This window comes from Pyrus communis, chromosome 8 (assembly GCF_041283825.1).
Source record: "Pyrus communis isolate YQ-2024b chromosome 8, ASM4128382v1, whole genome shotgun sequence".
NCBI classification, from domain to species: Eukaryota; Viridiplantae; Streptophyta; class Magnoliopsida; order Rosales; family Rosaceae; genus Pyrus; species Pyrus communis.
The window spans coordinates 22,020,928-22,045,783 of record NC_142572.1 but is presented as its reverse complement, the minus strand read 5'-3'; the positions used below and the strand labels follow the sequence as shown (position 1 = coordinate 22,045,783).

The following is a 24,856-nucleotide window of genomic DNA, read 5'->3' as shown; positions in this document are numbered from 1 at the left end:
GTCGGAAATCACCTCGAAATTTCTGGCCAAAAGTGAACTCCTCGAAACTCAGTTGTTTCGACGTCCAAGCTACTTCAAAATTGTCCTAGAGGTCTCGGGAAGTTGTGGGAAAGCTTCCTCGACCTTCAAAACTCCTTAACTCGGCCTGAAAATTGATGAACTCAAACTCACTGAGTTCGGACCTTCCAAGTTCGACGTCCAAAACTCAGTCAAACTAAGGTTGGTTGGTATGGTTGAGTTCGTGAAGATGAGATGAACTTAATGGTGAGGTTTTTAAGCTCAATTTATGAGCTTTGGTGCTCATTCATGGTAGTTGCAGAGAAAGAGAGCTTCGGGAAGGAGAGAGAAAAGGAAGAGAGAGAGAGAGTTTTTGCTTTTGCTTTTCTGATTGGGTGTCGTAAGGAGGGAATGGATGGGATTGGTGAGAGATTTGAGGGAGTTGATTCGTGAGGGATTGACATAATGGGGAGTGCACGGGTTGGCTTTAAAGAAAACCAAGGATAGGGTTTAAATTTTGTACAAAAAAGAGAATCGAAAATCTATTCGAAATAGTATTTTCAAACTGATAAAAATTCTCGTACTCTCACAAGAACGTGTACAATTTAAAAGCGATAGCGAGGAATAAAATAAAAGCGATATAAACACGTCCATACCACTTACCTACAAGGGCATAATAGTTAATTCACATACACAGGGAGGAATTACATAGAAATCGTCACAATTTTGATACATTTTTAATAATTAATATAAAATATACGTATTTTATATATGTTTTTGACATATTTAACAAAGATTTAAATATATAATTTTTAAATTTTTAAAAAGGCCCTTTTAGTCGAGACATTTTTAGCAGCATTTTGTATCTTACTATTTGTACACGTTTAATGTTATAATGGTCAGTTTTCTGATTTTATAAATATGAAGTCAATAATTGATTGCTAGCGTCACCAATATTTAATAAATATGTCAATCATTTCAATTATTTCAACAATCAGAATTTGTTAATTTCACACTCTGGCCATTTTCCAAGAAAAAATAAAACTCAGTTTGTTTACCATACAACGCATGAATAATTTGGGGCATTTTGATCGATATGCTTGGTTTTTGGATTTCTTAGACTAAACGTCTAAGACTTTTAAAGATTTGATCAAACTAATTTCTACAATTTTAATTAATTTACTAATTAGGTTCAAAACTTCTTGCCCTCAGTCCACTGGGTTAAGTTAGCATCAGGGCTCCATCTTTAGTCATCCGACTCATCCCCCACTATATATTCTCTTCCATCAACTTCTTCGCATTGGAGCTGCAAACAGCTGACAAAAAGGCCGATTCTAATCACCCAAACTTTTTTCATTCCAACTGCCATCGATCTTTGATCGATCCACAAACGAACTATATATCCAACCTTAACCTTTCACTATCAACTGCAAATGCAAAACCACATTACAAATCCATTTATATATACTACATTGAGCCTATTATGCATTCAATTAGTAAGTTTTGATTTGCTTCTCCAAATGCCATATGATATTTCCGTAACTAATTATCACATTTATTGAATAAATTATTATTGAAAATATTCCTTATTCTTCTATGCTTGTGTATTTTTTTTTTTTTATAGCTGACCATGCTTGTGTATTTCAACTCATCGTCAGGGTCAATTTCTGAAATCACATTAATTCCTGATGATTTTATTCCATTTTAGAGATAACATTGACTGGGTGGATGATCCATTGAAGTTTTTGTAATGATTTTATATCATTTTGACGTCAAATATTTGATCATTGCCAATGCAGGAATTGGATTCCCTTGAGGTGAGACGCTGTGTGGTGCTACTCGTGAGGGGGCGTTTTGGAGAATAGAGTCTCACATATCAGCAATTGTGTTTCCTTGTAGCTCATTTAGTATTTCAATTTTTAGCGTAGATTTTTTTGGTTTTAAGACATGAATGTCAGTTTGGATTGCTTGAATGATATTAGTTTATATATGAAGCATGTTACATTATGTTGTGTGTATTTTCTTTAATACTATCACCGAGTGTGTTGATCATGGAAACGATCATGTGATGCTAAAACTTAAGAAAATTTTGTTTTGATTTCGTTTCGAGATTTGATATTGTATTCCCTCCTGCTTTGATATTGTTTACGATAAAAAAAAAAACCCTAAATGTTCAACTTGAATTTGTGCGGCGTTTAAAATCCAATATGAACAACTTGCATTCATTCAATTACAGGTATCAATATCCACCCCACCCCAAACAAAAACACAATATAAAAACTTATTGTATGAAAATTTTTGTTTACTCCAAGTCGAATGCCAACAGAAACCGTAACATAAATGAAATGTGTACACTTAAATTCCAATTTAGCAAAACTCCAGCGAAACCATTAACATGTTTTTCGTATCGCTATACATTTTTGAGCAGCCAAGCAATGTCAGAGCATAAAGCACAAGTGAGCATATCATTGCAACGTAATGTTCGAACAACAAATGATTGGAAATTGAAGTAATATACAGAAAGAGATGACACCTTCACTCCCCGGTCCAGCATTTTGTTCTCCAATCTGTAAACCACGTCGTCGTCGTCCTCCGGTTTCTGGTTCCTTTATCCAAACAACCTCCGCCCCCACTCGTCTCAGCAAGAACGGCAGCTCCATCAACAACAATGGGATCCTGTTCCTTTTTTTTTTTTTTTTTAACAGTTCATCAAAAAAGAGGGAAGATCAGATAAAATAAAATAAATAGGCTTTTTCTATTTTCCACTTTTCCCATTGCTTTCCGATTTTCGGAGAAAATTATAGATGTTTACCGGAAAGGGAGAGCTCGTGGGAGACCAAGAGAACCAGCTTGGACTTCATGATATCCAGAGGGTTTGGTCCGCCGCTCCGGGCTGCTCGACCGGCCGCGGAGTGGACTACGTCAGGTGTACTGTCACTTCCATCACCGAAACGAATGCCACAGTTCGCGCTAGCTGCATTAATCGAACGCGTCTCTTATGAAGAAAACTATGGCGGAAAAGAGAGAAGAGTGCCAGAACCAGCAAGGACCATTTCTTCTTCTGCATTCCCATCCATGGATTCACCGGCTTCCCCATCAATCTCTTCACTCACCCTTTTTACCATTTCGTGAACAACAATGGCGAAGAAGAATGGGGAAATTTGGAAAAATAACCACAATTTGGACTCCATATAGAATTTATAACCATGATTTTAAATGAGAGCTACTAGACCCACCCATTGTCTTATTTTTCCACCCCTCACCTTTAAAAAGTTAAAAAATTAAAATGCTATTTTTTCATCCACTATTATTTCCAAAATAACCTTTAATATATACGTACATATAAAACTATAAAATTGTCTCTCAAAAAATATAACAAATAATATGTAAATGAAAACCACTAAGGTCTGCAAATTCAAATGGAAACGACAGAGGTATCCAAATTCAAAAGAATTTGACAATGACAAATTTAAAAATACGATGGACAAATTCAAATGACCTACACACAAATTATTCTTCTACATTTTCAATGGAAACATAATCTTCTACCTCTTCTATAGAAGCGTCATCTTCTACTTATTCAATGAAAAAGTCGTCTTCTAAGTCCATTGCTATTTTTTTACTTTCTTTGGATGAAAGGAGATGAAAATATGAGTTAGGGTTTAAGGTAGACAAATTGTCTCTCATGCCCAATCTGTTTTTTTTTTTTTTTTTTTAATTAAGCAAAACAAGATAATTAATGTCCTTATCAGTTTTTTTTTTCTTTTCTTTTTTTGTAAATGGACAAATTTGTAATTAAAAAATTCATTAAAAGGTGGGTGAAAAGATAAGATATTGGGGTGAGAATAACATCACTCTTTTAAATTAATGATAATTATAATCAAAAGTTGATATAAGAATACTATTATACCCTTAATTACTAGAAACTTTCCCATAACTAATCTAAAAGACTTGGAAATGAAGGACACGTAAAGTGCGAATTCTTTCTCTTCATAGAAACCAACCAAATAGATTTGAGTTAAATTGTGAATATGTAACATAAAATCAAGCATTCAATTCTTTGATTGGATTTTGGTTAAAGATTGAAAAGCTGAAATCCATAAGCTAAAAGTTAAAAGCCAGAAACAAATGGCAATCTTTTTACAAGCTGAAATGGGTTGGAGTACCATGGCTTGACCGGCCAATGGGAACAATGCTTTCAGAGTAATGATGAAAGAGGTCGAAATCTACTCTCTGTTCAGAAAATCAAAAGCAACAAAAATCAGAAAAAGTAAGGGAGTTTTAATAAATAAATAAAATTCACGGTATTGTTCATTTTAACAAAAAAATCATATTTTTACACTAAAAAGTCAATCATGGTACTATTCACTGGACTATTTATTTTGTCATTATCGTTAAAACTCAAAGTTTTCAAACTCTTTTCATTAGTTTTCCTAAAAATTAAATAACAAAAATTGAAGGAAAATATTAAAAATCATAAGAAGAATAGTACCTTTGGTGGGTCCACCCATTATCCTTACAGTGATTATCTTCATCTCCATGGCTGAAGCGGAAACCCTAGATCTTGTGCTGGTCTGAAGATATTAGGTCATCTCTAACCCAATAAGGGTCAGAGAGCTTCCTTTAACCTTATAATAAAATATATTTTAATGAATAGTATCATGCCATATTTCATACCATCTCTAATCAAGGGGGCCAAAGGGCCATAGGCCAAATATAGTCCTGTGTCAAAAAATCATCTCTAACCGAGGGAACCAAAGAGCCGTAGGCCAAACATAATTTATTATTTTATTGAATTAATATGGTTAATTAAATTAAACTACTATATTAAAATAAGGTTTACGGACATATTTTGAGTGTCACTTGTCGTCAAATGAATAAGCCTCTAGATTTCTTATCTTTATATAATCTCAATAATTTTTTGGATCGGATTTTGAGTGACACGTGTTTCTAACGTGAGTAACTCTCCAGATTTCTTATCTTTATGTAATCTCAATAATTTTTCGAACAGAATTTTGAGTGACATGTGTCGCTAAAGTGAAAAGTATGTGAGAAATGGTGTAGGAATGACTTAGATATTTACAGGAAAAAATTATAATTTTTTTTAAATTCTAAAAAAAATTCAAATTCCAACAGTAACCTGACGGCAGCATGACATCAGCTAGCCCTTGCTAGCTGGCGTCATGCTGACGCCAGGTAGCCATTGGCATTCAAATGGGCTAAGCTGAAGGGTTGGCAAAATGTCAGGCTTAAGATTCTAGCGCTGGAGGGCTGGCTGGAAATGGCCAACCTGTTGGCCTGATTTGGCGATATTGGCCCGAGGCAACCCATAAGCCCTTTGGGCTAGCCCTTGGTTGGAGACGGTTTTCCTGTCATTCCGAACTATTTTTAGTCCTATGGCCCTTTGGCCAAGTCGGTTGAAGATGGCCTTAGCACCTCAGAGAAGAGCTGAAAGTTTGAAGCGAGGTAGAGGAGAGAACCTCATGGGTATATCAGTACTTTTACATTAACTTTTGGATATAATTATAGCAACTTAAAAGTGTTGCTATAATTATATTTGGGGTCCAAATTTTGGTTAATTTTCTAAATTTCCCAAGTCTTTCTTTCCTCTCTTCTTGACTGTGATTCTCTTGTTCACACCAGATGCTCAATGAAATGCTTCATTTGACAAGCTTTAGCAATCTTCAATAATACTCACAGTTTTCTATAGCTACGCTTGACAATCATCATAATAGTTGTTGATATATGTTCGCATAAGCCTTCACCAGATGTGGGTAGGATCGACATGTTTCTACCAAGTGCTCAACGAAATGTTCCAATAAGGTTTTTCTTTTTTTTGTTCGAAATCTTGATCTTATTATTTGAAAATTCTAACCCCACCAGTGCATATATATCACACTTGAACTTTTGGGCTTGAAAAACCGAATAGGTGTGGACACTGGTGTTGATGGAATTAAGTGAGAAACAAACAGTGTATCTTTTGGCCCCACACTCAAATGATAGCAACCTATCAACTACAAAGGCGATGGTACCCCGGCAACAACATACGACTAAGCTCGGCTTCCACGTGTACGGTTGACAGTGCAACAGATAATAACATACAAGTATCCATTAGCCATGCCCACATCTCCGTTTCATGAGAAATATCGACGACAGTCGGAAGACTCTAAAAAAATGAAGCTCTTTATAAACTTCTGTCATCTTTATGTATTTTCCATATTATTTTATAATATTAATAACAAAATTAATTTTAAATTGTAAAATGGCAAAATATTCATAAAGACTGAGAGTCCATTTTTCTTCCATTTTTTAGTCTACCCGACAAAGCAAAAGCGGGGGCTATTTTTATGTTGGCCCTTTCTCTTTGTTATGATCACGTGCCACCACGTGATTGAAGAACAATTCACAAAAAGGATGTGCTATCCACCTATTATATTTTACTTCTTACATACCTTTTGTTAATTTCTATCCGTTGATTTTCTTCAATTCATCCGATCCGACACCAAAAATTAAAAGAATGTATGAAAAGTAAAATAGGTGTGCGAATATCACATCTCCTCACAAAACTAAGATAAGCAGTGAGAATGATATGATCAGGTAATACGTTTTTGGCACGTGTACCTTGTCATTTCCTATGCAAAATGCCATACTGTTCTATAGCGATCTATTACATACTTGCCTGCTCAATTATTGTTGTGTGACGATGGGTTTTAGATGTGACTCATACAGATGACAAGAATGTTTAGAGTACGATGAGCTCTTTGAAATTAGTACAACCCTACCTAGTTTGTTGGGGTAATTAAGATAAAATTGTTTAGAAAATTATTATTAGCGCAAAAAAAATCTCATTTTATACTTCTTATAAGTGTATTTTTTTTAAATTATAAAAAATTTGAAATATCAGATGAAATTTTTTAAATACTAATAATAATTTCTATTGTTAAAAAAAAAGGAGAAAAATGACTTCAGCGGTCAGCTCGTGACTTAAAGTCGGGGCAACTAATTGGAGATACTGTTTGTAAATGACAGCATATGGACGGTCCATATCTCTCTACTCAAAATTAATTTTTTTTTTTAACAAACGATATTATTTATATTAAAAAAAGGAAGTGAGCTTAGCCTTATAATGGGTTAGCAATAATGTTATTCAAACTCGCATTTGACGAAAATCGAACGTAAGATCTCTCACTTACAAATAACAAGAAATATCACTAAATCATAGTACTAAATGATTAAAATTAAATATCTTTAAACATTAGTATATTCTTATTTGTATTTATACACCCCTACCTTTTATTTTAAGTTTTCTCCTAGGAGAAAACGTGGCAGGAGAGTGTCACTAACTGCCAGAATACAAAGAAGACTCACCATAAAGTCGTTGTAGAAGTTGATGACTATGAAAACGTGGCAGGAGAGTGTCACTAACTGCCAAGAATACCTAGTAGCTCTGTGTTAGCCTCACTTGTACGGAACACTTAAAATATCCATATGTAAATTTATAAAACTATTCATAGATATATTGATATCAATATCTATTTTAGCAGCTATTGATGAAAATGTTAAAAAATTTGCTCAAAAGCATAAAAATTTAAAATCAAATTTGAAAGAAAATCATATGATAAGTTGTTGATGTTTAATTGATATAAGGAAAATATTGACAAAATTTATTAATTTTAATCAAAATTTAAAAATTTCTCTAAATAAGATAAAGTCTAAACTTCGTCCTGAGTCTTTATTCTTAAATTTTTAAGAAAATTAATGAAAAGTTCTTAAAAATTTTAGTTTTAATGAAAAATGACAAATAAATGTGTAACACAATAATACTAGAAAAGGTAAAAATATGATTTTTCATTAAAAATTAACAATATTGAAAGTGTTTCGTTAAAACCCTTTAATTTTTTTCATTATTTTCATAAAATATATGAGGACTGTTTCAAAATCCGAGAGAATTGGAAAACCTACACACTCGATCACAGTACATCTCTCTCACTCACCATTTCCGGTTGCCGACTAGTTCACTCTTAAATTCCATTAATTTAAGCCCTTGATTTAATTTAGTTTTCCGTGACTTCTCTCACGCATTCACTCTCACCCAAAACCCACAGCACCTCCATCGCCAACCCGGCATTCACTCTCTTCCACTTGCCATTTTTGGCTCACTTCGATCACCTCCCATTTTGGTCTCACCATCGTTAGACCAGGAAGAGTTGCATTAAAGCTTTGATGATCCTTTTGGCATCTGGGGTTCTTCTCATTCTTTCTAATTTTACAATTTTCCGACGATCCGGGAATTCCTGATTTCGCCTCTGGTATTTTGGGTGATTTTCTGTTTTCGATCCTGTGCATGTTTGTAGGGCTTTTCTGAAAAGTGCTTTTATTTGCTGTTGCATAAAAAAACCATTTAGGTCATAGAATATTTGAATCAGGATATTTGAAAAGTTGTGTGCTTTTTCGTTTCTGTGAACCATGGATTCCTGCTGTGCGACATTGAGGGCCAATGGGTTCTTGGGGGAGAGTGTGAGGTTGGGTTCAAAGAGCAGAGATTTGAGTGCCCTGTTTCTCAAAAGCTCTAAATTTGAAAGCAGAGGTAGGAAGCTTAAGCCTCCTGGTGTGGCTTACTCCATTTTTACCGATGTCAACCAAGAGGCTGTGGTAAGTCTTCCTGATCCTGTGTGTGTAACTGTTGTTCTTGTTTTCTAGACCGAAATCTTGGATTTTGATGATTTGGGTTTTTTTGAGTAATCACTTTTGGCTTTTGTGCTTTTGATTTCAGACGTTTCAGGCACCACTGTTTGAGACTCCAAGGGCTGACCCCAAAAATGTGGCTTCTATAATTTTGGGTGGAGGTGCCGGAACTCGCCTTTTTCCTCTCACCAGCAAGAGAGCCAAGCCGGCGGTAAGAGATCAGTATTTGTTTGTCTTTCGTTTCAGTTAATCATATCGAAAAATGGTTTCTTTACATAAAATTTGGTGTCGAATTTTGCAATGTTATGTGATTTGCAGGTTCCGATTGGAGGGTGTTACAGGCTGATTGATATCCCTATGAGCAATTGCATTAACAGTGGCATTAAAAAGATATTCATATTAACGCAATATAACTCGTTTTCCCTCAATCGTCACCTTGCTCGTACTTATAATTTCGGGGATGGTATGAATTTCGGAGATGGATTTGTGGAGGTAATGTGTTAGAATTTGTCTGTCGAACCACATTTGATCGTTGCAATTAATGAAGAAAATATTTAATGAATTGAAGACTAATTTTTTGGAGCAATAGGTTTTGGCTGCCACTCAAACACCAGGAGAAGCTGGGAAGAGATGGTTCCAAGGAACAGCTGATGCTGTCAGGCAATTTATATGGGTCTTCGAGGTGGGTGCTTTCGATTTTACAAGTCTTTATCGAGAATTAGGTGGAAATAGACTGAAATCTTTTGGATGATCTGTGCAGGATGCAAAGAACAAAAATGTTGAGCATATACTGATATTATCCGGCGATCATCTTTACAGGATGGACTATCTGGACTTTATACAGGTGCTTATTACTTGCTGGTGGAAAATTTTAATTTATTTTAGTTATAACCTTCTAAAAATCCAAATATCCTTCATACCAATGGCCGTAATTCTTACAGAAACATATTGATACAAATGCCGACATTACAGTTTCATGTATACCCATGGATGAAAGGTACATTTTCGTTTCCTAATACTACTGTTTCAAGCGTCCCTCGCAGATAGATATATGTTCAAAATAAACTCTGCTTCTTTTGTTCCACCTTGGAAATATAACTGACAGATATTTGTCCTTGTCGTGGATCTTGTTTGTCTTGCAGCCGGGCATCAGATTACGGACTCATGAAAATAGACCAGTCAGGGCGTATAATCCAATTTGCTGAAAAACCAAAAGGCGCTGACCTAGAAGCAATGGTAGTTAAAGCTGCTTATTTTGATTGTATTTTTGTGCTTTCCTCATTGTTTTACTGGATTTACTGTAATCGAAGTACTTCAATTATCGTTCCAGATGATGCGCCATATCCTTCCCCTAATTTCATTTTTTGTCTATGGCTTATTTGCCCACTGCAGCAAGTTGACACCACTGTTCTGGGGCTTTCTGATCTGGAGGCTATGAATTCTCCTTATATTGCATCGATGGGTGTTTATGTGTTCAGAACTGATGTCCTACTAAAGCTATTAAGGTGGAGCTATCCTTCTTGCAATGATTTTGGCTCCGAGATTATTCCATCAGCTGTGAAGGAGCACAACGTCCAGGTGAGATAGCTCTTTCGATAAAAGTTTTATCTCATCTTTGTTTTTTTCTTATAGTTCATCTTTGAATATTTATACAAGTAATTCTCAAAAATTGGCTTGTATTTGGTAACTGAGTGACTGAGTAACGGGATGCTCTACATGATCAGGCATATCTATTCAATGACTACTGGGAGGATATCGGAACTGTAAAGTCTTTCTTCGATGCAAACTTGGCCCTCACAGAACAGGTTGGTAATACCTGCACTGAATCGTTCCTACTCTTCAATTGGATTTTTTCCTCGACGTGCATATGTGGGAACGATTACTGATTACATACTTTCTTTCCTGCAGCCTCCGAAGTTTGAATTCAATGATCCAAAGACACCTTTCTACACCTCTCCTAGATTCTTGCCACCTACAAAAGTTGAAGAATGCAGGGTATGATTGCGAGCTTAAATTACTATGTGATATTCGCTATGTCTTTCTGATCTCATTGCAAAGTGAATTTTGCAGATTATGGATGCAATTATTTCTCATGGTTGCTTCTTGCGAGAGTGTAGTGTTCAACACTCCATTGTAGGTGTGCGCTCTCGTCTAGAGTCCGGTGTAGAACTTAAGGTACGCATTGGTAACAACAGGCTACCAGATTCCAATCTGTCAATCTTGAACTCATTGTTATGTTATATATTTCAAACGGCAGTTAGAATTCGCTTGCAAACATAAGCATGCTTGTATTACGAGCGCTGACTACATTTGGTTATTTTAAATCGATGTTCAGGATACTATGATGATGGGTGCAGACTACTACCAAACGGAATCTGAGATTGCATCTCTGCTAGCTCAAGGAAAGGTTCCAGTTGGTGTCGGAGAAAATACCAAAATCTGGTGAAATACCATTAGTTACAGATTTCTGTTTAGTTCTGAATAGAATTCTCGCTCTTTTATACTGATCTTTCGTGCCATATCTCTTGAAGGAATTGCATTATCGACAAGAACGCCAAGATAGGAAGAAATGTGGTGATCACAAATGGCGATGTAAGTACTCCTTTCGAAACTTGATAGGACTCGAAAAGATCTGATCATCATTGCATTATTTCTGATTTCGACATTGATGAACAAATTGCTTCGACTTCTCAGGGAGTTGAAGAAGCAGAGAGGGCAGACGAAGGATTTTACGTAAGGTCGGGAATCACAGTCGTATTGAAGAATGCAACGATTAAAGATGGAACTGTCATCTAAATCTATCAGTTCGACTGCGAGGTACTTGTTCCGATCGAGCCACGGTGAATGGTACCTTGATGAAGTTTGTCCGTGGCTTTAACTAGATGTCGTAGCTTGAAATGCTTGCTTCTGTAAATTAACATGTTTCTTTGATGTATGTAACTTAACATTCTAGTTACTTAATAAGATCAATAAAGCTCTTTCTTTCGTTTATATCTCACGAACTACGTTTTGATTTTTTGATTTTTTTTTATTTTTAACAATTATATGATGATGCCACCATATACAAACAGCTGAATGCGAGCTTAAGAATCAACACAAATAATTGTTTTGAGAATACTGTCACGCGGTGTTGCCACCACACATATATGCCAATAAGGTCGGTCATTTTGTGTCGTGTTTGTATTACTTTTCAAGGGGACTTTGAATTAAACTCTTTCCTACCACCCCTTCATATATTAAAAAAATGGTCTCTGGGATTAGCATAACTCCTCATTTTGGTCATTGAGATTTGAAATCGATAGAAATGATCTCTGAGTTTATACACTGTCAATCATTTTGGTTATTCTAGGAAATATCTTTGTTAAATAAGAACCAAAATGACCAAAACACACTTAATGTAACAAACAATAGGCTACAATGATTTGACAAGTGGGGGTATTTTTGTTATTTTATCATATTTGATGGAGACTTTTTACGAAATAACCAAAATAATTGACTGTGGACGAACTCGAAATCTATTTTTATTGATTTTAAATGTCAGAGACGAGAAAAGTACTGTCAAAATTATTTTGGCTAAAAAGCCATGAAAAAAAAGTTGTTGAAGATAACTCCTTTTCTTTACAATGGGCAGGGAGCCCAACCTGCCAACCAAGCCGGAAAACTTCGTATTGGTTTGGTACTGAGGTGATTTTATAAAAAATGCGTATAAAAAAAAACTGAGCTCAAAAAGGTATTTGGTAAACACTTAAAAAAAAATTATTTTCATAGTTTTGGGTGAAAAAAAGCTGAAAACGTGAAACAACAAAAATAAGCTTTGAAAAAAAACTAAAACCGTGAAGCAGCATAAATGTTGGATTATATATTGAATGTTGGATTATGATTTCTTATTAAATGTTGGATTATATGTTTAAGATAAAGTTTATAAATATATATATATATATATTATTTATTTATTTATTTAAATAAAGCGTATTTAGTAATTCACCTTTATTTGTTAAGAAAATTAAATTAATAACACATCTAGTATTATATCATTTTTGATCATTTCACACAATCAAAACTGTTTTTTTTATAAAAATTTACTAAACACTATAAAACTGCTTTTTTTTTTTTTTTTTTTCCAAAAACACTTTTATAAAAAAAATTTACCAAATATTCTACTATTTTATTTCACACTGTTAAAAAAACGGTTTTTTTTTTATTTTTTTTTATTTTTCAAAGCAGCAGTACCATACCAGCCTGTTGGCAGCATCTGTTGGATTCCGCAGCAACCGAAACCTAGTGACTCGGTCTCAGCTACTGAATCTTGTTTGTGCTTCCATCCTTTCCAAATATGCAAAATTAACAACTCCTAATCCTCACTCTCTCTAATCCAATTCAAATTTTCCCTTCGTCTTCGTTTCAATGGCAGCTGGTCAAGTTTTCTTCACGGGGGCCCATGCTTCCAACGTTTTCTGCTATCCCTATCCCCACCCAGCAAACCCAATGACCAATGAATCGAAGAAAACCCATTGCCACAGATTCACGGGCAACTCTTTGTGGGCAATCCCAATGAGCCTTGTCACCCACAACCGCCGTTTCCAGCGGCCATTGGCGGCGGCAAGCGTGGAGGAGACGGCGAAGACTGAGAGTAATGAAGGGAAGTCGCGGATTAGGCTGGATGTGGTGAGTCCTGAGATTACAGAAGCTCAGAAAGAAGCTATTGAACAACTGCCACAAAATATGAGCAAGCGGTGTAGGGCTTTGATGAGGCAGCTCATTTGCTTCTCTCCAGAGAAGGGCAGTTTGTGCGAGTTGTTGGCTGATTGGGGTAGGATTATGAAGCCTTGCAGAGCTGACTGGCTTGCTGTTCTTAAAGAATTGAGGGTAAAGGATCACCCCATTTATCTTCAGGTATTTGCTTTTTACTGGCTTTATCGTGATAGTTTTAAAGTTCAGTACTTTGAGTTCTACAACCTTCAGGCAATTTTGTTTTACTGGGTTTATTTTTAATTTTCTAAAGTTCAATGCTTTCCAAGTTTTATTATCATTTGCTTTTGTCTTGTATTTACTGTTTTTAGTGTTTTTGTGGATGTGAATTCTTGGGGTCCTCTGAATTTGAAGAAATCAGAGGATTCTTGAAAGGAAGTTTGTGTGTTTTTGTGTGTGTGTGTGTGTGTGTGTGTTAGGGAGGGAGAGGTAGATGATTTTTAGGTCACCTTAGCCAGCTATGATCAGATTGTTCATACTGTTGATAGACCAAGGTGTGTATTGTGTTGAAATTGAATACCCATCTGAGTTCTTGATAAAAACAATTTCAATTAGCAATTACGTATCGAGTGTGAATGGCCATTTCTGGTGCTGCCTAATCATGTTTTGTTTTCAATTAGGGGAGATAAGGACTTTTAGGTGGTCATGGTACTTAGGCGTGGCATGACGGGTAATCAGAAATGATGATTAAGAGATCTTGAATGGGTGAAATAAGAATAAGTTATTTACGATAATCTGAAATTCTCAGCTGTGACTAAAACTTGTTTTCTCAATTCAAGCGGTCCAAACTCATTGAGCAAGGTGATTTCTTGCTGTTGAACCCCCTTTAGCATCATAGGTAAGTTCTTGTTTGAATATCTGGCTTAGGTTTCCCTGTTTTCGAATTTGAAGTGCTAGGGATGGAGCTGTCATGTTCCATCTCTTTCAAGTTCTAATCGTCTTCCAACTTTTATACGTTTTTGGAACTCCAGTTTGTTCATTTTTGATCTGCATGTTATGAGATTCTTGCACTCTCCACGGTATATTTTATCGTCTTCAACAAGTTCACTTAAAAATGTCGTGTTTTTGAAAATCTGCTTACTGAACTATTTGTAGGTGGCAGAAATTGCTTTACTAGAAGAATCTTTTGAAGCCAACATTCGTGACTATACCAAAATAATTCATGGTTATGGGAAACAAAACCGAGTTGAGGATGCTGTAAAAACCCTTTCGAACATGAAGGCTAGAGGCTTCATATGTGATCAGGTAACTCTAACTGCCATGATTGACATGTACAGCAAGGCCGGAAACCTTAAGCTAGCTGAAGAAACTTTTGAAGAACTTAGGCTCCTTGGACAGCCGTTGGATAAAAGATCGTATGGCTCAATGATTATGGCGTACATTAGAGCTGGAATGCCTGATCAGGGAGAGAGTTTGCTCACAGAAATGGATGTTCAAGAGGTTTATGCTGGAAGTGAAGTTTACAAGGCATTGTTAAGAGCATACTCAATGGTTGGTGATACTGAAGGAGCTCAAAGGGTGTTCAATGCAGTTCAGCTAGCTGGTATTTCTCCAGACGCTAAGCTATGCGGACTTCTCATAAATGCATATGGTGTATCGGGTGAAAGTCAAAAGGCGCGTGTTGCGTTCGAAAACATGAGGACGGCTGGTCTTAAGCCAACTGATAAATGTATAGCTCTAGTGTTGGCTGCTTACGAAAAGGAGAATAAGCTTCAAAAGGCATTAAAATTTCTGATAGCGTTGGAGAGAGATGGTATCATGGTTGGGAAAGAAGCCGCTGAAACACTGGCTGGATGGTTTAGGAAACTAGGGGTTGTGGAAGAGGTGGATATGATCTTGAGAGAATTTGCAGCAACAGAAGAGAAATCTAGCATTCTGGCTTCCTAGTTGCCCTCTCTGGGTTTTATTTTCTGCAGCAATGAGGAGAAGTCTCTCTTTCCAAGTATATCACTCCTCATTGCTAGGAATATGATAGTGAAGTTATGAGGGAGCCGAAAAGATCTGATCACAAATGGCGATTTTAGTACACTCCTCGAAACTTGAAAGGAATCAAAAACAGATCACCATTGCATTCTTTCTGATTTCAACATTGATGAACAAATTGCTTTGACTTCTCAGGGAATTGAAGAGCAGACAGGGCAGACAAAGGATTTTACTTAAGGTCGGGAATCAGTCGTACTGAAGAATGCAACGATTAAAGATGGAACTGTCATCTAAATCTATCAATTCGACTGCGAGGTACTTGTTCAGATCGAGCCACAGGTAATGGCACCTTGACAAAGTTCGTCAGTAGCTTTGACTTGATGTAGTAGCTGGAAATGCTTGCTTCTGCAAATGAACAAGTTTATTTGATGTACTTTACCAAACATACTAATTACTTAATAAGATCAATAAAGCTCTATCTTTCGTTTATATCTCGCGAACTACGTTGTGATCGTTGCTTTTCGAAACAGATTATAATCCTGCTCTCTTGGATGAACATACATGGATTTAAAACATCAACCTTCATTCAGTTTTCTGTACCATTGTCCTTATTCCCAGACCAGAACCGATCCCTTCCAATTTCCCTCGCTCGCTTCCACTTCTCGATGTTTCTCAACCTGGCATACTTCTTCCGAATCTCATTAAGCTTCCGAGACTCCTCGGCAATCAAACCAACTGTCGAGGAGCTCTCGCTCAACACAACCCCATACCCGTCTTGGAAATTGTCCATTCCTTCGGCCAGAAGTTGCAAGAATAAGCCGCCAACGGCAGCACCTCCACCCCTAGCCGACGAGTAGATACCCGAGTAGACTACAGTGAACATCCGGTCACGCTGGCTTGTGGTATAACCCGACTCTTTCAAAGACCTTCCAAACTCCGCAAACAGAACTGGCTTCTTCAGAATGTTTTGTGCATCCTGGATGTGACCACTGACCCAACTGTTCAAAAAAGAGACTTGATCTTCGTAACTTGACCCGGTTAACCTGCACATCGCTCAAAAAAACACAGTTAAAGTAGAATATCGTTGTATCAAACAAAAAAAAATAGCAACACATTTTATGAATCTTTACCATTGATCGGGATATGCGTGGACAGTGGCAAAGTCAATGTCAGGGATCTGATTATTCGCAATGAAATCAGTTCCAATTGGATAGTTATTCGGATTTTTTTTCGGATTTGATGATCCATAAAACCCTTCAAGGCCAACTTCTAGCAAATGATTTCCATCTATGGATTTCAAGTAAGACGCCATTTCCGTTATCCAAGCCTGTCAAGCAAATACCAAGGTCAATCATTTTCCCCACCAACGGCAAAAGCACTCTGTTGGGGCGACACTGACACTGAAAGACGGAAGTTAGGGAAGCAAATGGGATTAGATACCCTAGTAGTTCTAGCCGTAAAAAGTTACTGTAGTAGTTTTTCGCACACTCAATTTCTCGCTCGCCTTTATCCAAAATACTAGAGAGACTAGCTGAACAAATGAAGACGGGGCACACCATGATACAAGTTTTTAGACATCAATTTTTAAACCAAATGTGCATGACATGCTCTTAACAAACTGAGCTTGAATAGATTTGTAGAGATAAAACTTTTTCCGATACCAGGAAAAGAGAGATTCGAATACAGATCCTCAGGTCTACAAACCGATCGCTTCAGAACGTGAGAGAAAAAAAAAAAAAAAAGAGAAGGTTTGGCAGACCTGAATGGTTTTTCCAGATGGATCTGAAGTGCATCTTGGCTCATTCATAAGCTCCCAAGCCATTATGGTTGGTTCATCTTTGTAAGCAACTCCAGTCAGAGTGTTGATCCTCGTAAGAACAGTCTATATATACACAAGATCACAAAACTTCCACGTCAATATATTATTATTTAGATCAAACGGGACATGACCTAATTTCAACCAACTATACAATTTTTTAAAACTTTTTCTCTGTCTGACAAAGACAATCTATTCTAAATTATTGTAATCTACAAGGTGGGCCACGAACAGGTAGTAGATTGTCCTGATAAATAGAGTGTTTTTTCAACTCATTACGTTTACTGCATTTCAAGTTTAAACTCTCCCCCTCTCTTTAGTGTAGTTTAGAGACAAAAAGAAGAAAACCGGTACACTATCTTGACCAACTTGGCCAAACTCATGTATGCGGAAAACTATTATCTAGTCTTTTGCAAATTGGTAAAAGTTAACGTGAAATATATCTCACTATAAAAGTAATGATACTAGAAGATGAAAACCAACCAAATAATACCTATAAACTTATATCAACCCAACATTACTTTTACTAAAAGCACTTATAATACAGAGAAATTAAGAGCTCGTTTGGATGTGTTTTTCAAATAGCTGAAAGCGTTTTTGGTGAAAATATTTTTGGAGCCAATCTTTAGTAAAAATACAAGTAAATCCGAGAAAATCACTTAAAAGCAGTTTTTGAAAAAAAAAAAAAAAAAAAAAAAACACATAACTGATGCTTCTTGCAAAAAACACTTCTAAGTGCTTTTGAAACCCAAAAATATTTTCTCTAAAAGTGTTTTCAGTTATTTTAAAAGTACATTTAAACAAGCCCTAAAACAAATTAAGAAAAATGATTTACCTTGATATGATTTTTGTAAAATCCCTTCACGAGAAAGTTGGTATAGAAATCATCTTCAGAAGATAGAGATTGGCCTTGGCTTCTAGCCCACTCCACATACTGTTTCTTGCCTCCATAGTTGTAATAGTTGTTCACCAAACTCAGTATCACCTTGATCCCATTCTTTTTTGCCTCAGATATCACAAAATCCAACCCCTTCCAACCCCAAAAACCAAACAAAAAAGACAATCACACCAAAATTAAAACTATAAATTATTTATGGAAGAGCTAAAAGCGTTTTCTAACAATAAAAAACACTTGGTAGTAAATGGTAAAAATGCTTATGGATCGTAAAAATGTTTATGGACCGTAAAAATGCTTTATGGACAAGCACCTGTCAAATGTTTCTTTAAAAAATGCTTTCGAGTGTTTTTTTAATTACTACAATTTTGAACGTGCTTCTAACAAAAACGCTTAGTAGCAAAAGTGTTTCCGACAAGGGCAGTCCCAAACAATCTCTAATACCAGATCATTTATAAACGCTTCTGAGGATGGCTTGAAACAAAACTAAAGAGTTTATGGACTATCTTCTGAGTGACGTGCTTCTAATAAAAGCGGTTCCAGCAAAAGCACTTACCCGAAAAGTTCGCTCGTCGTACGACCCCGGAGAGGTCTGCAGAGCTCTGTATCCGCCATCGGCGAAAGCCCAAGTCCTTGCAATTGTGAGCCCATGTCCCTTCGCCTCTCGGAGGGCAGACGAAACTTTCACCCTCTCGGAAGGGTCGGTCCCCATGTACATCAACCAGTAGGCATTGAAGCCGTGTCCATAGTACGGAACTCCATTCAGCACAAGCTGCACTCCTCTGGTTTTCATAAACCCGTCTTCCGCTAAAACTCCATGGTTCTGGAAGATGAACAGCAGAGCCCCGAAGAACATCACAACCAAATGCTTCATCTTTCTTCTTCTTCCTCCTCCTCCTCCTCCTCCTCCTCCTCTGTTTCGCTTTCTGTAATAAATACAGCGTGGATGGAAGGAACTTTATAGGAAATTATGATAATTTTGTGGCGGTTTATGGAAAAGTGTTAGTGATAGTGTAGTTTCCCGTTTCAATGGTTTTACCTTTTTTTTGGACTCAAATTAAGTGGAGGAAGTTAAAGAGTGAAAACCCGATTATACCCTTATTGTTTAGTTACATGCAATGTGGATCTCGTCTTAAAATCCGTGATCAAACAGCTTGAGAACCAAGAGGTCATTTTAGTTAATCTCGTCTTAAAATCCGTAATCAAACAACTTTAGTTGATCCGATTCTTATTTCTTACTCTCCTATTCTTAAGTTCCTTAATTTTGGTATTTTACTTTTCTTAATTCTTGAAAAATAAAATGCAACAAGGGGTCGTTTAGTTTGTGAAACAACCATGTGGAAAATGAACCTTTCATGTTTATTCTTATGAGACGAGAATGAAGGATGTGTCATTTTGGTGTTTGGAAACGCATGAAAGTTGAGTGCAAGTGCTAATTTTCTCATTCTACGTCTGACTATGGAACTACGTAGGGTTGAAAAAACCAAAATCAATCCTAAACAGAAAAAACCAAAACTGACCCCTGGAGTTGTGTCCCTAACCCAAGTTCTTGTTTCTTGTCATGTAGTTTAAATTAGATTCGAATATCACTCCAATAAAAGAAGTTTGTAAATAAGTGTATTAAATGTTTTTCCAAGAAGAATCAAGGGTATGTTAACAGTTCATGATTCGTTAGTAGAAATATTACCATGGGGTGTGAATGTGTAAAAGTACAAAGTGAATTTGTAAACCAACCTTTCAAAAAATTGAGAGGCAATGCCATGTTCCTTTGGCAACCTAACTTACGCTGAAAATTTAGGAGACACACGATAGGGACATTTTTAGTAGCTTAACTCACATCACTTGTCCCTTCGCCTAAAAGAAACATAACCATACATGTGGCTACAAATTAAACATTTGTTCGCATATAGATCATAGTGCTTTACTGGTGTGGCGGAAATTAGTCGTGTTTATGCATTTTAGTGTGAGTTTTATTCCTTAAAAACTAACTATTTAACCTACTAACGCTATTGCTCTAACTAAATCCTCTTCTTTTTTTTTTTTTTTTTTTCTTTTTTTTTTCAGTTTTAAAATTAATATTCTTGCAAAATATTTGTAGTTCAGTTAGTTAAGAGCATTCAATTGTACGTTTGAAATCTCGAGTTTGACTTTCCCAATAGGGTTGTTTTATTAGCACCTCACAATTTGTTAACTAAACCCTACTAAACACACCCCACACTTACTTTTCAAAAGAAAAATTGTCTTAATATACCCATATTAACTTCCTAAAATACCCTCATACTCCACTCCCACGTAAATATGAAAAATAAAAAAACAAAAATTTTCTCTACGACGCCGCAACCTGCAGAACTGCCACAACCCTTGCTTCCACGACTCTGCTTCAAAACTATAGTAGTGGATATAAGTACATACCTATGATCATTCATATATAAGAGTAAAAGTCCGGGCAAAAGTCCGGCCCTATAAATCTGGCATGAATACGTATTATCTTTCTCTAATGAGCAGATATTTTGCAGTGGATGTGGCAAAACATTTACCCGATCAAACTTTCTTGTTAATATTTACATGGTAGTAATTGGTAATCCTAGCATCAAGTTTAATGTTTCGTGTCAAACTGTGAATCAGTTACAGCTTAAAAATATAAAAAAAAAAACAAAAAAGAGGAAGCCTGAGATTAAAGTTAATTTGAGAGCTCCAAGAAAAATATTTTTGGGGTGTAAGTTTTGATCTCACGTTGGATTTGTGGGTTTTATTAAGAAATCAAAGTCTTAAATTTTTGGCCTAAATAGTCATTTCATTATAACATTTTATTAATTTAATATTAAAATTTTAAATGAGGTGTAAGCAACAATTTATGAGGTGTCAATAAGAAAACCCTTCCTAATATCATTGTATCAAAACAAATCAATAGGCCACTCGATATTAGGTCTGGTGGTATTTCTCTTCACTTGGAAGTGAGAGGTTTTAGGTTTGAATCTCGTGAATGGGGAATTCGATACCAAATTAGGCTGCCCATTGTGTGGCTTTGTCAAACTCCCCCTCTCCTTAGTGTAAAAATATCGATGTACTAAAAAAAACAAATCAATAGTCCCAAAACCGATAAGTTTTCAAGTAGTGATTAAAAGAAATTTCTTTTTTATTATGTAGTATTAAATAATAAGGGAATGAATTATTGTGATTGAAAGTAAAAGATTTAAACAGTAGTGGAAATCAAATATAACGATCAAAACACTCGTAGCATTAAAACCACACATATTATTATCAAATAATGTAGAATAATAAGATTTTAAAAAATAAAACAACCACAATTATGTTTTGTTTTCTGTTACTTTTTGGCCATTCATGCGTTTATGGTGATGAGGGAAAAACCTGAAAAATAAATCCGAAAGCAAAAGAGAAAATATTATTGCCAAAAACAGTAAGGCGCGTAAATCACTGAGCGGACATCACGGTGGCGTTATAACCACGGCTGACGGAGGATTATGACCTGCTGGTAAGAAAATTATTTAATTTGAATATTCAACTGCCACGAAAAGGACGAGGGTCCAATACGATACGAGGAAGCTTTTCAATCGTCAAATTACATAACTTTTCTTGTATCCCAATAAATAGGGTACTAGGGAATAATGACGGAGTGAGACCATTGATCATGACCTCAATAACATTAAAAATCCGGTGTATATTTGTATGTGCATTGTATTTGATCATATAAATGGTTAGGACAAACTAAATTATAACTTCCTACTTCTATTTTTTCTTATCATACCTAGCTTCTTTTTCTCTTTTTTTGTGTGCGACTCTATTGTGCGCACCAAATGCTCAATAAAGTGCCTCAGTTGACAAGTCTTTAGAATCTTTAACATTACTCTACAGTTTCCTATAGCCACCCTTAACAAGCCTCTACATATCATAGTAGTTGTTGACACGTTTCTACTAGTGCTCGACGAAATGGTCCAACGAAGCTTTTTTGGTCGAAATCATGACACCATTATTTGAAATCCTGGTTCTGCCACTAATGAGTAAGCTTCTCATTCAGATCAAATCACATAACTTTTTTTGTATCCCATTAAGTGGAGTCGCATGTATGAATTCTAAAACGCACACTTGGCCTTCTGTCAACACCAAGTACTACGTATCTTTTCTTATAGTCTATTTAAAATCTTCTTAAATTTTCATCTACCACATATTACTCGAAGCCTTCGTCTTATGGTCATATATTCTAATCGAAACATCTCTAACCAAGTTGAGTAACCGCAGGCCTGCATCGTAATTTTAGACTTTTAGTATATGAGTTTTGTAACTTGAGACAATATATAGATTCAAAAGGCATAATTTTATTGCGAATGCAGATATGAGCAAATGCAAAGCAAAGAATAAAGCAAAAAAGAAGGAAAAAACTGCAAGTTTGGTTCGTTGCTTTTCTTCTCAATGGGATCTTACTCCATTCGTGTTTGACACTTTGTGCGTTCTCCTTCTTATGTGATGTCATAAAACGGATTTTTCCTAGTCAGCCGACGTAAAGCTTGCACCAATTTCATATTCTTTTCTTTTATGCAACGAGACAAGAGATATATAGAGAAAAATAGTATGAAACTTGTTCAAAGCAAATCTCTCTCCACTGACAGCAATGTTACGTTATTACAATTTACGTTACGTGTTACAAATTATATCTTTTGAATAAGTTGTAACACATAACGTAAATTGTAATCATGCAAACTATAGATGCAAACCTGCTAAGTCGAATTTTCTCATCTTCAAATCCTCTCTTCTTTTCCCTCCTTCTCTCACACTTTCCTCCTTATTTTTTTCTCTCTATAAAGAAGTCAGGATAAGATATTGATGTGACATAATCATAACTGTTTAAATAAGAAAAAACTAATGAAGAGAGAATTCTACTCCCAAACCTGCCCCGCTCTTATACTTGTGTGCCATAAATTTTGTTAGCAGTTCATGTGAACCCTAGAACTACTCATTTTTGCATTTTTTTTTTTTTTTTTACCCTTTTTTCTGTGGCCACACACAAGAAGAACACAAAATTTTTATTTATTATATACAAAAAAAAAAAACTCGAGAGAAATTCAAATGTGAACAGAGTAAACAGAAACAGAAAAGATAATATTTGGTGCTTTTCAACTCATTTTATCAGGTTTTTACGGGAGGAAGGAACTATTTCGGGAGTTTGCCGACTCGAATTTTAGAGGACCCAATTGTGATTTTTGGATTCTCATGCAAGATCATGCACCCCACCATCCGAAACCTAGTACGACAGAGTTTAATTAAAAGTCCCTATGAAAGTAATACAAACAACAGGAAATGGCCGACCTCGCGGCCGATTGTGTGATGGCGATACTACGTGACAGTATTATCAGAAAAAGTATTTTGTTAAGTCTTGAGCTGGATTCAGCTGTTCGTGTGCGGTGGCATCATCATATGGTGATGATCCAAAAAAAAGGAAATCGACTTGTGTTGATGCTCAAACTCACATCCAATCATTAACTTTCTTTGAATTCTTAAGTGCATGATCAACCGTTTAATTTAGCAATATGTTCGATAGAATTTTCGGAGTATGAGAAGCCTATAAATGAAAGCTCGTTTGAAATTATTTTTAAAATAACTAAAAGTGTTTATGGAAGAATCACATATTTTATGTTTCTTTCTAAAAGCATTTAAAATATTTTTTAATCCACTTAAATTTTTACTAAAAATTGATTTAAATCATTTTAAAAGTGTTTTCCAACAAGCCTTGAGACGGAAACATATCATTTAGACACAAATTTTGGGCCCCTGGACAAGGTTCTGTTTACTTTATATGGATTGGCCAGGCCTATGGGCTTAGACTCTGCATTATTGCAGGCCTTACAATACTGAGTTCAACACGTGTTGAAATATATAGGGTTTAGACAAAGACCACTATTTTTTTACCGAGAGAGAATCATCGCTGGATTCTCTTTGTGGGATTCCGGCAATCTTCCGATTATATTCGTTCATCGTATATCATGCAGTTAGTTTTCGTAAGGTACTGTTTATATTCAATTTTAACCGCACGATGTACGATGAACAGATGTAATTTAAGAATCTCCAAGATCTTCATAAAGAAGATCCAGGGAGGATCGTCATTCTTTTTTACCAAAAAAGACCATGGACAACAAAATTGATTTTGTATGATTTTTTCTTGTGAATTATTATTGGCACTCCAAAATTCTTATTCTACACTTCAAACTTTCTATATTTGAAAAGAAAAATTACACTTATGTGGAGTGTAGAATGAGATTTTTAGAGTGTCAAAACACTTTCCTTTTTCTTATCGGATTTCATTGAGTGCATAGTCCAAGCCCATCAACCAAGTCCATGGCCCATGGGCAACAAAACAAGTCAGGATCGGTGGACACATACATTTTAACACATATTTTGACACCCGTTTTTTAGGGCACACTTTAATATTTTTCAAAAATTTGAACCGTCTATATTTTAAATTACTATTCGTAGATCATGTCTACTACAAATCAAAAAAATTTGAAATCATATGACCGTCGATTAAATGATACTCATTTTAGTGTTTCATTGTATAATCGTATTCAACTATTCGTCTATTTTCTTCATTACAAATGAATGTTTCAATAATTCTAGATTTGTCTATTTTTTGTAAGATTAATTTATAAATGATAAATTGAAAGATTAACCGTTTGAATCGCAAAAGAGTTACAATTATATATATATATATATATATATATATATATATATATATATATAAGTAGGATAAAAATACACCTGGGCACACATTACAATATATA

The 24,856-nt window shown here is 35.6% G+C and overlaps 3 protein-coding genes across 4 annotated transcripts; 2 read left to right on the top strand and 1 right to left on the bottom strand.

Annotated features, from left to right (window-relative positions):
- The first annotated feature begins 7,920 nt into the window (after positions 1 to 7,920).
- LOC137718224 (glucose-1-phosphate adenylyltransferase large subunit, chloroplastic/amyloplastic-like) lies at positions 7,921 to 11,673 on the top strand. The gene is made up of 14 exons (XM_068457732.2): positions 7,921 to 8,649; positions 8,771 to 8,893; positions 9,001 to 9,174; positions 9,272 to 9,364; positions 9,443 to 9,526; positions 9,624 to 9,679; positions 9,825 to 9,918; positions 10,075 to 10,260; positions 10,407 to 10,487; positions 10,591 to 10,677; positions 10,753 to 10,857; positions 11,018 to 11,124; positions 11,214 to 11,274; positions 11,377 to 11,673. The coding sequence occupies exons 1-14, from the start codon at positions 8,464 to 8,466 to the stop codon at positions 11,476 to 11,478; spliced, it is 1,539 nt and encodes a 512-aa protein (XP_068313833.2). The 5' UTR covers positions 7,921 to 8,463; the 3' UTR covers positions 11,479 to 11,673.
- A 1,276-nt stretch (positions 11,674 to 12,949) lies between these two features.
- Positions 12,950 to 15,843, top strand: LOC137718226 (Tetratricopeptide repeat (TPR)-like superfamily protein). The gene is made up of 2 exons (XM_068457736.2): positions 12,950 to 13,575; positions 14,527 to 15,843. Exons 1-2 carry the CDS (start codon positions 13,087 to 13,089, stop codon positions 15,316 to 15,318), a joined length of 1,281 nt encoding a protein of 426 aa, XP_068313837.1. The 5' UTR covers positions 12,950 to 13,086; the 3' UTR covers positions 15,319 to 15,843.
- LOC137718225 (mannan endo-1,4-beta-mannosidase 7) lies at positions 15,758 to 19,096 on the bottom strand. 2 transcript variants are annotated; one of them, XM_068457734.2, is made up of 5 exons: positions 18,622 to 19,096; positions 18,006 to 18,200; positions 17,114 to 17,236; positions 16,485 to 16,681; positions 15,758 to 16,397 (listed from the first exon to the last, which is right to left on the bottom strand). In XM_068457734.2, the coding sequence occupies exons 1-5, from the start codon at positions 18,937 to 18,939 to the stop codon at positions 15,941 to 15,943; spliced, it is 1,290 nt and encodes a 429-aa protein (XP_068313835.2). In that variant the 5' UTR covers positions 18,940 to 19,096; the 3' UTR covers positions 15,758 to 15,940. The 2 variants fall into 2 exon arrangements, with proteins under 2 accessions (XP_068313835.2, XP_068313836.2); XM_068457735.2 differs by lacking the exon at positions 18,006 to 18,200.
- Between the last annotated feature and the right edge of the window lie 5,760 nt (positions 19,097 to 24,856).